Below are 12928 nucleotides of genomic sequence, written 5' to 3'. Positions count from 1 at the left end.
ATTAGAGAATGACTTGTTTTTCCTACATAGGCTAAATACTGTGTGTTCAACTCAACATAAAAAACAGACTTCCTATTTTTCAAAGGGTTCAGTGGTACAGCTGCTACCTCCATTTCCCTTACACTGCTTTAAATGTATCTGTCTCGTACATAATGAATCACTTTCTAGCCACCAGCGGGTCTGGCTTTTTGTTCTCTCCCTTGGGTTGATGCATATCTAATGCAGGGTTTTGATTCTCAGGATTTGATGTCCTTTAAATCTCTTAAACATAAGGTTAATATTACTAATTACAATAATCACTAAAATGTAGCTTACTCTTACTGGCCATGTAAAATAAAAACACTCAATGCTTGTGTTTATATCAGCATTCTTCCAGCTTCTCTATAAATTACAAAATTTTTACCCACAGGTCTCAGTTAAGTTCTCAGCTAGTTTCAATGCACACTACCCCTACTTATGCTTTTATTTTGGAAAAAAGGCATACAAATTATAAACATATATTCACTATACTGCCAACAGTATACAGTATTTTTAGTTTTATATTTTATTTTGCAATTTTTTTGGTCCTGTGCTGTATTGAACTGCACTGTTTAGCATTATATTGTGCCGTAGTGAGGAAATGTCGAGCACTCACCCTGGGTCACTGTCACCCTCTGCTTTCCAGCTGTCACCCAACTCTATATCATCTTTAGCTGGGTTTCCATTTGGCATCAAGTTGTCATCACTGGAATTACCATTGTAGTTACCGCACATTCCACACACCTGCAAAGAAAGAAATAAGAGAAATGGAAGAGAATGAGACAAAACGGAAAGAAAAGAAAGGTCTCCTTTTGTCTGCTTTCCTTTCTACTACCTTTTCTACCTATATAATTTACATTTATGCTGTTTTCATCTCTATGAATGCATCATATTAACATGTCAGTACAAAAATATTGCACTAAAGCCCTGTTAAAAGCGTACTTTGAGGAACATCAATCAGATTAGCGTTTACCTTGTTAAAGTAGTCTCCGGGTACAGTGATCTCTACGTGGTGAACACCATCAAACTGGACGATCAGGCCAAAGTCAGTGGACAGCACGGTATTGACTCCACTGGTAAACACCTGGGCATTGGCTGCAAGGATGTCCATGGGGGTCCGGATTCTTTGTCCATCCAGCTAAAGACGCAAAGAGAAGTGTAAATACAGATGACTAAAACTAAAACTAAATGACTGTGCAAAGACACATTTTACCTTGTGCATAATTACGTTGTACATGCCCTTTAAAAAAGCAATGGTATGGTCAATCTAATTCATAACGACTCTCACCAGAACTCTCTTGCTCTTGCTGAGTGTGATGACAGCTCCAGGCAGGTAGACTGTGACAGAGCGGACGTAGGAGGCTTCGGGCAGGCCACGTTCCTCATTCTTAGCCACGATGGTAAAGGGAGTCACCATGGACTCGTCGCAGATGGCCACCAGTGTGTAGGTACATGTACCCATGTAAGTGTGCATGACGCCGTCAAAGGTGTAGTAATGAGGATCGCCCGCTATGTGGCAAATACCCACTCCTACACACAGAGATACAACAGGTTTTTTGCTAAAAAATAAAACTACTAAGTAAATAAAACATGGTACTCAGATAATGTATTACTATTTAAACAACAGATGGCATACCAAAAGCAATAAAATTATTTGGCGGAGACTAAAGCAAGGGGAGGACACAGAAATTTGAACTAGAGTTCAGGTGGCTTCTGATTGCAGTAGGAAGCCAGTCATCAACTCCCATAAGTGGAGCCGGGACAGACAAATATAACAATTATAGACAGTAGGCGTAAGCGATATGGCCCTAAAATAATATCATATATTTATCATATATCATATATCAGATATATTTATCATATATTATATATTTATTTTTGCGATAACAATACTTTTGGCGATATGACAAAACACTGAATTATATATATGTATATATATATATATATATATATATATATATATATATATATTTCAAAAATGCACTACTGCAATGAAATTAAAATTATTATTTATTGCATACGATATGATATGGCACACCCCTAACAAAGATAAAAAAATACAAGAATTTTATCAGATTTGTAACAAAAGTCAATTATCCAGAATGTCATTATAATAATAATGCACTCTATGTATCTCCATATATCCAGAACTTACATAAAAGAAATAATACTGGACAAACTGTCTCTAGTAGATATATCATGGGAAATGAGAAATTAGTAGTACCCTGATGTGATAATTAGGGGTGGGTGATATGGCACGATATTTCAGTGTATAATATTATCCACAATATTCAAAAATGTTGGCGATATTATTGTGTACGATAAGATATGGCACACCCCTAATAGACGGCAGTGAACACTTGTCATGAACATGTGAACTAGGTACAGATGTTATTTAACAATAGACAATAGATTAGGAGGAGGGGTTTAAGGCATGTTCGTCCTGCAATTAATTTGCTGTTGGAATACAGACTATTAGAATATTGATGGTGTAGTTAGTGAAATATGTATTTCACTTTGACTGAAGGAGTTCATACCTGTATCCACACAGCCCAGCTGACCCTCGTGAACTTTACACTCCTGTGCAGGGCTGCACCTCCATGCTTCACATGTCACATTGTTGAAAGGAGAGCAAACACATCTCTCAGAGCAGTCGTCCTTAGTAAACCAGCTATCTCCAACCTGAAGAGCACACGCACACGCACACACACACACACACACACACACATTAACACATTATGTAAATGAAAGCTGCTTGACATGTATGTACACATAAAACTAAATATTTAAAAATTAACAAACCGAATTCCCTTGTTTTTCCTTAAAATAGTAGTTTTAAAATGTTTTTGGTCCACTATCTTGTAATAAGGAGAATACCATCTCTATTATTGGTACTTAATTTAGTAATTTTATAGCTGTTTTTTTTACAGTTTTAATATAACTTTATTAAACCTTCATGGATGGTTTTGTATCTCCCGGCTTGTTCATAAAGTTCATGTGCAAAGTGTCCTTTAGTGTCCTGACTGCAGGGGGAGCCCAACAGCTCGAAAAAAAAAAAAAAAAATCTCTCATACTGTTGCTTTGTATGTAAAAAGGACACAGCCAGCATCAGAGAGGCTTTTTTATAGCCGTGTTTTTTTTTTTTTTTTTTTTTTTTTTTTTTTTTTTTTTTACAATACACAATACAATACAAACACATTCCACATCACACTTATTAATGCTCACGTACAGGTCTGTAGTTGCTGTTCTTGTCTGTACATCCACATTCACTGAAGGGCACACACTTGTCTCCACTGAGTATCAGTCCTGTGTCACACACACAGCCTTCCACGCATGGCTCTGTACACGTGCCAGCCGCGCCTGGGTCCTGACAGCTCGGAGAGCATGCTGTACCACAGTGCTCATAGTGACTACCAGCAGGACATTTCAGGGCTGAGAGACAAAGAGACACAGTAGGACACAGAGAAACAGGAAGAGACAGGGTGTAAGAACAAATGCAGTAAAAATAATAAATATCTAGGCTGCAAAAAGAAAAGAAGAGGTGTGGAAAAGCAGGAAAAAAACTGAAGAAGAATTCTGCTAATACTATGAATAGGAACAAATGCCTACCAAAAAATGCTCTTACCCATTGTTAAACTACTAAATGACCATAATTGTAGGCACTACAGGCCTCTTCAAAGAAGCCCTTAATAGCCTCCTTAAAAAAATCTACCATGTCACAGCAAGTTCAGACTTCAATAAGATAAAAGCAGGGGTCATCAAATACATTTGTCCTGGGGGTAAATTCCCACAGAGCAGCTACTCTTTGTGACTGACCCTTGCTTTCCACAACAATACACACACTGCTGATCTGCTGCTGTGAGCAGCATGACACTGGAAACTTACGACAGAATGTGTTGTTCCTCCAGTTGATTGGTACCCCAGCTTGGGCACACAGGGTAGCATAGCTCTCAATAGCCTGGCAGAGTGCCACGGCAGATCCATCTGTGCCACACTGGTCAAACACGCAGCTCTCAAAATATGGGTCAGGCGACACAAATTTATGGCATTCCTTAAAGATTCCTGAGGGGAAAGAGGAAGAATCTGTCTTAGGGACAAACAGATGGCACACTCCCAGTCCAGGCACCTGACTGGGAGTTTTGTCTGACTGAGAGTAATGTTCAAACTGTTCAATGTACGAAAATACTGATGGGTTATTGTATTAGTCTGGAAGGTGTGCATTTTCTTACCGGTAATGTCTGTAATCATGCCACAGCTGGTGGGTTTTTGAGCCTCATTTTCAATATTTTTATCACATTCAATATCCCCACCTCCATGAGAACAACTAAAATAAAAATATAATAATAACAAGTTCATATAAAACACACAGTCATCAGTCGTATTCAGAACAGAACGTTTAACCTGACATCTTTCTATCTTCATGAAAACAACACTAATTTTCTCTCACACAATCCAGCTTTTCTCCATGTACCAACATTTATCCAAACTGTTTTATAAGCAGCTCAACATTGTAGTTATGCATTCTGTTTCAGCGTTTACTACACTGTGATTCGTTGATTGTAACGTCACTCACTCAGGTCTGTCGTCAGGCACCTGCCAGCTCTCTCCCAGCTCATTGGTGCTGTCTGTAGGCTTTCCATTTGACATGATGTTATCATCAGCTGGGTTGTCGTTGAAGTTTCCTTTGAGTATGATGGAGAAATGTGTTAGTTAAGAACACAGTTGAAGTTATGGTCGACTGTGAATGTATTGGAATCTACTACTAGAATTTACAGTCTTTAAAAGTTATTTAAAGTTGTTGAATATTTTGTTGAAAAACATTCATAAAATCTAGAATTAGGATCAAAGCATGTCATACCACACATTCCACACAGAAGGCCTTTGTAGGGAGAAGGGAGGCTGATATCGGCGTAGTGATTTCCATCGAAACGGGCACGCAGGCCAAAGTTAGTCTCCAGCACCACAAACTTCCCGCTGAGGAAGATCTTAACATCATTCAACAGAGTGACAGGCACAGTCACCTGAACGCCATTCACCTGTTAAAACATGTAACACAGTTTGTTCAGTTCAGCTCCGTTCAGTTTGGTTCTGCTCAGTTCACTCATCTACAGTTCAGTCCATTATAATTACAATCCAATTCAAAACTCTCACCTGGACTTTACGTCCTTTATCAAGTATGATCTTCATGCCAAAAACATTGACAATTACTGATTTTACATAGGACACTTTGTTGTTGTTGCTTCTGTGCTCATTCTCGGTCTCAACAGTGAAGTATGGCAGGCCATCGGTATCATTGCAAGGCTTTGTGAGGGTGTAGGAACAGGCACCCATGAAGTGATGAACCTTGTTATCAAAAGAAGTGTAGTGGGGGTCTCCGCACACTGAGCACATGCCTGGTCCTGTAATTTCTGTAAGAAAAACAAGCGTGTTCATTTTTCACTAGGAAGTCTTTAGCATCAGTATATTTGTGAGCCAATGAGCCGAGTGATAGTGTAGCACACAAACAATGCTGAAACAGAGCATGTATTGTAGTGTTGGACGTACCATTGGGTTTGCAAATGTATTCTCCATCTTGCAGTTGGCAGCTCTCTGTAGGCAGGCAGCTGCTGTTGAAGCACTGGATAATTCTTCCACCCAGACACACACACTGCTGCCCACATCCCTCCAGATACCACTTGTCATTTATCTAAACCAAACAAGCACACGCACACAATATCTGAGTACATAACTGTAATAAAGATATAAACAAGCTGATCTAATATTTAATTATAAGATTAAATCAATAATGTAAAACTGTTTGAGGGTTCGAAATTTTCAGCCTTTTCCTGTTTGTGACAGACATGTGTGTTCAACACTCACAGGGTGGTAGGAGCCTTCAGGGTCCACACAGCCACAGTCTTTGAGAGGTACACACTTGTTGTTGCTCAGAACAAAGCCGGGGTCACACTCACAGCCTTCAACACACTTCTCTCCACAGCCGAGGGGTCCGCTCACACCTAAACATGTCTCTGGACATGAACTCACACATGTGGAGTAGTGGCTGTTCGGAGGACAAACCAGAGCTGTGGAGAAAAACGAACAAATCTGTTAAATATCTAAAGTCTTTTGTATTGATTTACCTCAGAAATGTAATATGAGCTTATGTTGGGTCAAACTACCACAAAACATTACATAGTTGAATATGATGTTTATGAAATAAATATTAGTGTTATTTAATAAGAGGCTGTAACTAAATGATCTGCATGCTAGTGTACTGTTGGTAAAACTCACGGCAGAAGTCTGGCTCCCTCCACTGGTGAACTGGTGCTCCTGCACTGAGGCAAGCATCAGTGTAGGCCTGGAGCTGATCACACAGGGTCTGTATCAGTCCCTGATAGCGACACATGTCAAACACACAGCTCTGGAAGAACGGCGTAGGGTCCACAACCTTTATACAATCCCTGTGTGTGTTAGAGTGAGAGAGAATATATGCAATTTGTTAACTAGAAGATGAACTGAAAAGATAAAACACTGACAGCATTTTCTGAAGTTAGGATCTGTTACCTGAATGGTCCACTGGTGTCTGTGATTTTTCCACACTTATCTGGTTTAACCACTTCAGCCTCAATGCTTGGGTCACATGGTGGTTCAGGTGGGACAGGTTTGCATCTGAAAACATTTAACATCTACATATTACAACCTTACACACAGTGTTATCAAGTGATTAGCAAATATGTGTTAGCTATTTAACATGATAATGCAGTATGATAAAAATTCATATTTGCAGGCTAAAGAAATGAACACAGAGAAAAAAGAAAAAAAAAAACAGAAGAGACTGACGTGTCATCTTCATCTTCATCAGTCTGCCAGCTGCTGCCAAAATCATTTATGTTGCCGGCCAAGGAACCATTTGGTTTTGTGAAGTCATTATTGGGGTTTCCGTTGTAGTCGCCACACAGTCCACACATCTGCTCATAGTAGGTGCTGAGAGAAAGAGAGAGAGAGACACTACTGATTATACTGTTATTTATGAAGTCTTGACATCTGTTAACTACTTGTGTTCTGTAGCTTTATTTTAACAAAGCGAGACAAAACATCAACAAAAAAAAACAGAAGAAACATCAAATTAAGATTATAAATTAATTTGTTATTAATTAAGTTAAATAAGTATTTGATCCTCAAGCAAAACATGACTTAGTACTAAGTGGAAAAACCCTTGTTAGCAAGCACAAAGCTCAGACATCTCTAGTAGTTAATTCATAGCCATTTTATTCTCTATCCTTTTGGAGCATTTCTATTTGTCCACTCATCATAAACTGTTGACACAATGAGAAGAACAACTTCCTGATTGACAAATGTCACAAACATCAGCAAAACTATGGGATTTTTGTGGGACAGCATCGATATGCACAAACCATTGCGAAATTTGTGATGTCATTAATTTACTTTACTGTTACACTACCTCATTCTCAACCTTTTACTTATGAAGAGCCTAAACATCTTCTTTATGTATATTTTTTATAAACTCATAAACTAATGTGGCAACAATTGCAATAGTAAAGTTTATCTGTGAGGCATTACCTGGGCACAGTGATCTTGGCATAGTGGTTGCCATCCCAGCGCACCTCCAGGCCAAATGTAGTGGAGAGAATGACGTACTGTCCAGCTAAGGTTATAGAGATCAGTGGAGAGGGGGAGTGTGGTAGTCCTACTCTCAGACCATTCACCTGAAGAAGGAAAAGAAACAGATGGAGAGAAAAGAAAGTGAACAGAAGTTACCTTTCTCAAATTATGAAAAGTTAACTGTCTAGGATCATCAGAACAGATCAGATCAAAATATAAAACACACAGACAATATGAACAATTTGCCTGATTTCATGCATTGTTAGTAGATATCCGGAAAAATAACGATACTAACCCGAATGGTTCTACTCTTCATCATGGTCACAGTGATGTTATCAACAGTTACATACAACTTCCTGAGATATGATACACCAGCAAGTCCTCTCTCCTCATTCTTCCCCTCCACAGAGAACCAAGGGCCTGAAAAACAGAGAACAGTTTGTACAAACAGTCACTTAATTACTACATTAATATAAACATGTACAATAATACAGCATTACAATGCTTACTAATATTTTACAATATAAAACGACATTAACTAACAATTAGCATAAACAAACGTACACATGGGAACTGTTAATGCAGAAATCTAAAACATTGCTTACCAGTGTTGTTTCGGCAAGGACGTGCCAGTGTGTAGGTGCAGGTTCCCATGAAGGTGTAGAATTTTTTATCAAAGGTGGTGTAATGAGGATCACCAGAAATGATGCAGTCCTCATAGCCTGGGGGAAAGTAGAGGACAGATTTACATGTGATGTCTATTTTTTACACTAAAACAAGCTGAGGTGGTTTAACAAATCCCTCACATTAGAACAAATACAGTTATATTAAATAGAGCTCTGACCAACTGGGTAGCATCCTATCTGTCCTCCCTGCACACCACACTGCTGTAGAGGAGGGCATTCAGCAGCACTGCAGGAGACGAATGGAGGATTGCACTTGCACAGCAGATCACAGTCCTTAGTGTAGAACTCCTCTCCAGGCTACAATTAATAGAGAGAAAGTAGAGCATTAAACAAAGAACTGAAATCCTTAAAAAAAGAAACATATAAAGGAAACATACACAAAAGTTTCTGGGTGATCTATACACACTCACCTTGTAATACTGTCCATTGTGTGTGCAGCCACATGTATCCTGTTTTACACACTTGCCAGCACTGAGTATGTAGCCCGGATCACATGCACACCCCTCAGAGCAGGGTCCAGTGCACTGGCTGGGTGGGGAAGTTGTACAGGAAGGCGGGCAAGGGGGGACGCAGGGGTCGTAGTGACTGTTGGGTGGACATGTGAGGGCTAAAAAACAAGAAAATAAACAGGGTTTAGATTAAGTTCCAAAGATCTAACACAGATATCTTCCTGTTTAAGTAGTTTGAGTTACACATTGTATTTTGACTTACGGCAGAAGGTGGTGTTTCTCCAGGGGCCGATGTTGACACCTCGGTCTTGGCACTCGTTGACGTAGGCTTCAATCGCCTCACACAAAGCAGAGTGAGGACCACCCAGTGCACACATATCAAACACACAGTTTTTGAAGAAATTCTACACAAAAACACAGAGATAAAATGATTAAAATGAATCATACAAAGTGAGAAATGAAAAACTCTGAATAAGCCTGAATAAGACCCTGTACTTTTTCATAATTAACAAAAGTTTCATAGGCTATAACACTAAAACCTGTTGGTTTGTAGTGTTCTGTTCGTTCACTTACATTAGGATTGACTTTAGGATGACACACAGCAAATGGACCTTTGCTGTCCAGTATGATACCACAGTAGGCTGGACTCTCATAAAGCTCTTCTTCAGTGCATTCAGGGGTCGGGCCCTCTGGGGACTTGTTGCACCTAAAAGCAAATAGGAACAGCGGTCAGTTTACACACAGATGAACTTATAGTTAAAGAACGTAATGAAGAAAGATATTTTTCTAGTAAACATAAAGATAAATTGGTCTGTCCAACACACGATTAATGACTCACTCAGGGTCTGTGTTCCAGCTGTTGCCAAAGTCAGTCACACTGTTGACCAGTTCACCAGCGGGGGTGCGGAAGTCATCCTTGGAGTCTCCGTTATAATCTCCACACAGACCACACAGCTTGTCCTCGTAGCTGAGTAAACACACCAAGACATTACAAGAGAGTTACATATGATCTCTTAACAGAAGACATATCAAATAAATGGCTGAACATGACACTCACTCTTTGATGACTTTGATGTCTACATAGTGATTTCCATCATAGCGAACAGTCACACCAAAGTTCATGAGCACTGTGTAGAGTGTTCCAGATTTAAAGACATCTACTCCAGGAGTCGGAGTCAAAGGAATGTTCACATTGGTTCCGTTCAGCTGAAAACAAACGGAGATCATCAGTGAAAACATTTCTTTTTTAGAATCTAGTTTCAATTTCTTTCACTTCTCTGTTCCCTCACCTGCACAATTCCTCCTTTCAGGATGGACACCTTCAGTCCCAGAACGTGGACATGAACAGCGCTCACGTAGCTGACTGTAGGAATGTTGTAACGATTCTCATTTTCAGTGTAAACAGCAAAGTAGGGCACATCAGTGCTGTTGCATGCTTCAGACATCAAGTAGGTGCAGTTGCCCATGAAGCTATAGCGCCGCTTGTCAAAGGTGGTGTAGTGAGGGTCAGATGTGGCTAAACAGGTGGAAGTGCCTGCAGACATAAAAGAGTTAAACATAAAATAATTAACATTTTATGTGGCTAAACAAAATATATTCATGGTGGTATTAATTGATTACTTTTTTTCCAGAATACCTTTAGGATAGCAGCCATGGACTCCTCCTACTTCCCGACACTCTTCAGTGGGGTCACAGGAATTGTCCACACAGGTCAGGGTGTAATTGCCAGCACAGCGACACAGCTCAGAGCAGCCATTTCCAAAGACAATCTCTCCAGGCTAAATAACATTAATATAATTATGTTTTTAGAAAGTGAGAGTGAAGTTTCAGTGTTTTATGTAAATCTATATTTGTCAATGGGGTGCTTCATGTACCTCGTAGTAGTTGTTGTTATCATCCAGACATCCGCACTGCTCAATGGGAACACAGCGTTTGCCTCGGAACACAAAACCTGGTTTGCAGAAGCAGCCGCTAATACAAGAGCCAGTGCAGTTGGTGGAGGGTTCTTTACAGCTGGGAATGCAAGCTGGACCACACTCAATGTACTCCGCATTATCAGGACACTTCACTGTTTGAGGAGAAAAGGAAGAATGTAGGACGAAGTTTTCACTGTTTGATTTATTTTTAATAGGAGAATGTGACTGGTTTTACCTGGTGGTGGTGTAGTTGTTGGTTTAGGAGTTGTTGGTTGGGGTGTTGAGGGCTTTGGTGTTGAAGGTTCAGGTGTTGAGGGCTTTGGTGTTGATGGGCCAGATGTGGTATGTCCATCTGTATATAAGGAATAGAACAGAGAAGAGGTGAGTGGTTATGTCATATTTAGAAATTAAATATAATTATATATATATATATATATATATATATATATATATATATATATATATATATATATATATATATTCATATAATATTATATATACATTAAGGTCATGCACAAAGAATCTAAATCATTTTTTATACATCAGATACATTATGTAAACTGTATGGTGTACACTGTCAGAAAAGGGTACTAAACATGAATATTTTCATTAACCAAAGTATATTTAGAGCAAATATACACTTAATGGTACAACATGGTTTCTTTAGGTTCAATGATGTCCCCTAAAAGAAGTGGAAATCAACTGCAAATAAATCTAGTAAAATATATTCCTTAATTAACTGTACTGAATATATAATGTAATTGTTTTGAGAATGTACAGTACACTGGAACAAGCACATGATTAACTGCAATTAAATTTTTATTGTCTGTCATACCAGTGGGTTTGCAGATGTATTCTCCATCTTGCAGTTGGCAGCTCTCGGTAGGCAGGCAGCTGCTGTTGAAGCACTGGATGATTCTCCCACCCAGACACACACACTGCTGCCCACATCCCTCCAGAAACCAGCTCTCGTTTATCTATACCACACAAACACAAACAGGATCTCAGAATATACATGTGATCTTCTGATTGAACAGTGATTTTTTTATGCAATAGGAAAGATAAACCAAAACATTTGAGAGTGTGTAAGTGTGTTTTGTGTGATTGTGTGACACTCACAGGGTGGTAAGAGCCATTAGGGTCGACACAGCCACAGTCTTTAAGAGGTACACACTTGTTGTTGCTCAGAACAAAGCCGGGGTCACACTCACAGCCTTCAACACACTTCTCTCCACAGCCGAGGGGTCCGCTCACACCTAAACATGTTTCTGGACATGAACTCACACATGTGGAGTAGTGGCTGTTCGGAGGACAAACCAGAGCTGTGGAGAAAACAAACAAATCTTTCAAATATCTAAAGCTTTTTGTGGATATTACCTAAAAAAGGTAATATGAGCTTATGTTTAGTCATGACAAACTATAACAATATATAATTTAACTTAATTTAAAATAATTTTTGTGTTTTTAACCACTAATAAGAGGCTGTAACTAAAGGATTTGCATGCTAGTGTACTGTTGGTGAGACTCACGGCAGAAGTCTGGCTCCCTCCACTGGTGAACTGGTGCTCCTACACCGAGGCAAGCATCAGTGTAGGCCTGGAGCTGATCACACAGGGTCTGTATCAGTCCCTGATAGCGACACATGTCAAACACACAGCTCTGGAAGAACGGCGTAGGGTCCACAACCTTTATACAATCCCTGTGTGTGTTACAGTGAGAGAGAATATATGCAATTTGTTAATTAGAAGTACAGATGAACTGGAAAGATAAAATGCAGCATTTTCTGAAGCTAGGATCTGTTACCTGAATGGTCCACTGGTGTCTGTAATTTTTCCACACTTCTCTGGTTTAACCACTTCAGCCTCAATGCTTGGGTCACATGGTGGTTCGGGTAGGACAGGCTTGCAACTGAAAACACACAACATCTACATATTACAACCTTACACACAGTGTTTCCAAATAATTAGCAAATATGTGTTAGCTATTTAACATGATAATGTAGTATGATGAAAATGAATATTTGCAGGCTAAAGAAATAAACACAGAGAAAAAACAAAACAAAACAAAAAAAAAACAGAAGAGACTGACATGTCATCTTCATCTTCATCAGTCTGCCAGCTGCTGCCAAAATCATTTATGTTGCCGGCCAAGGAACCATTTGGCTTTGTGAAGTCATTATTGGAGTTTCCATTGTAGTCGCCACACAGTCCACACATCTGCTCATAGTAGGTGCTGAGAGAACAGAGAGAGCTGTTAC

General features: G+C 39.3%; 1 protein-coding gene across 50 annotated transcripts in view; it reads right to left on the bottom strand.

The window, feature by feature from the left end:
• The window catches only part of zanl (zonadhesin, like), a 42920-nt gene that overhangs the window by 8299 nt on the left and 21693 nt on the right, over positions 1-12928 (bottom strand). For 34 of the 50 annotated variants that reach the window (XM_049482277.1, XM_049482274.1, XM_049482245.1 and 31 more), the window contains 33 exons: positions 12760-12903; positions 12475-12579; positions 12201-12370; positions 11791-11993; positions 11507-11648; positions 10907-11023; positions 10630-10823; positions 10392-10533; positions 10045-10289; positions 9813-9961; positions 9594-9722; positions 9329-9461; positions 9018-9159; positions 8717-8913; positions 8465-8603; positions 8226-8342; positions 7916-8040; positions 7579-7724; positions 6838-6981; positions 6562-6666; positions 6289-6458; positions 5878-6080; positions 5563-5704; positions 5170-5426; positions 4877-5054; positions 4592-4700; positions 4248-4342; positions 3904-4080; positions 3248-3450; positions 2556-2700; positions 1307-1548; positions 992-1156; positions 635-762 (listed from right to left, as the gene is read on the bottom strand). In XM_049482277.1, the coding sequence (XP_049338234.1) occupies positions 635-762; positions 992-1156; positions 1307-1548; positions 2556-2700; positions 3248-3450; positions 3904-4080; positions 4248-4342; positions 4592-4700; positions 4877-5054; positions 5170-5426; positions 5563-5704; positions 5878-6080; positions 6289-6458; positions 6562-6666; positions 6838-6981; positions 7579-7724; positions 7916-8040; positions 8226-8342; positions 8465-8603; positions 8717-8913; positions 9018-9159; positions 9329-9461; positions 9594-9722; positions 9813-9961; positions 10045-10289; positions 10392-10533; positions 10630-10823; positions 10907-11023; positions 11507-11648; positions 11791-11993; positions 12201-12370; positions 12475-12579; positions 12760-12903 (5202 nt within the window). The remainder of the gene's footprint in view (positions 1-634; positions 763-991; positions 1157-1306; positions 1549-2555; positions 2701-3247; positions 3451-3903; positions 4081-4247; positions 4343-4591; positions 4701-4876; positions 5055-5169; positions 5427-5562; positions 5705-5877; positions 6081-6288; positions 6459-6561; positions 6667-6837; positions 6982-7578; positions 7725-7915; positions 8041-8225; positions 8343-8464; positions 8604-8716; positions 8914-9017; positions 9160-9328; positions 9462-9593; positions 9723-9812; positions 9962-10044; positions 10290-10391; positions 10534-10629; positions 10824-10906; positions 11024-11506; positions 11649-11790; positions 11994-12200; positions 12371-12474; positions 12580-12759; positions 12904-12928) is intronic. The other 16 variants (XM_049482278.1, XM_049482275.1, XM_049482276.1 and 13 more) reach the window with 16 other exon arrangements.

Source organism: Astyanax mexicanus, chromosome 8, assembly GCF_023375975.1.
Source record: "Astyanax mexicanus isolate ESR-SI-001 chromosome 8, AstMex3_surface, whole genome shotgun sequence".
Classification (NCBI taxonomy): domain Eukaryota; kingdom Metazoa; phylum Chordata; class Actinopteri; order Characiformes; family Acestrorhamphidae; genus Astyanax; species Astyanax mexicanus.
This window is presented reverse-complemented; position numbering and strand designations above follow the sequence as displayed.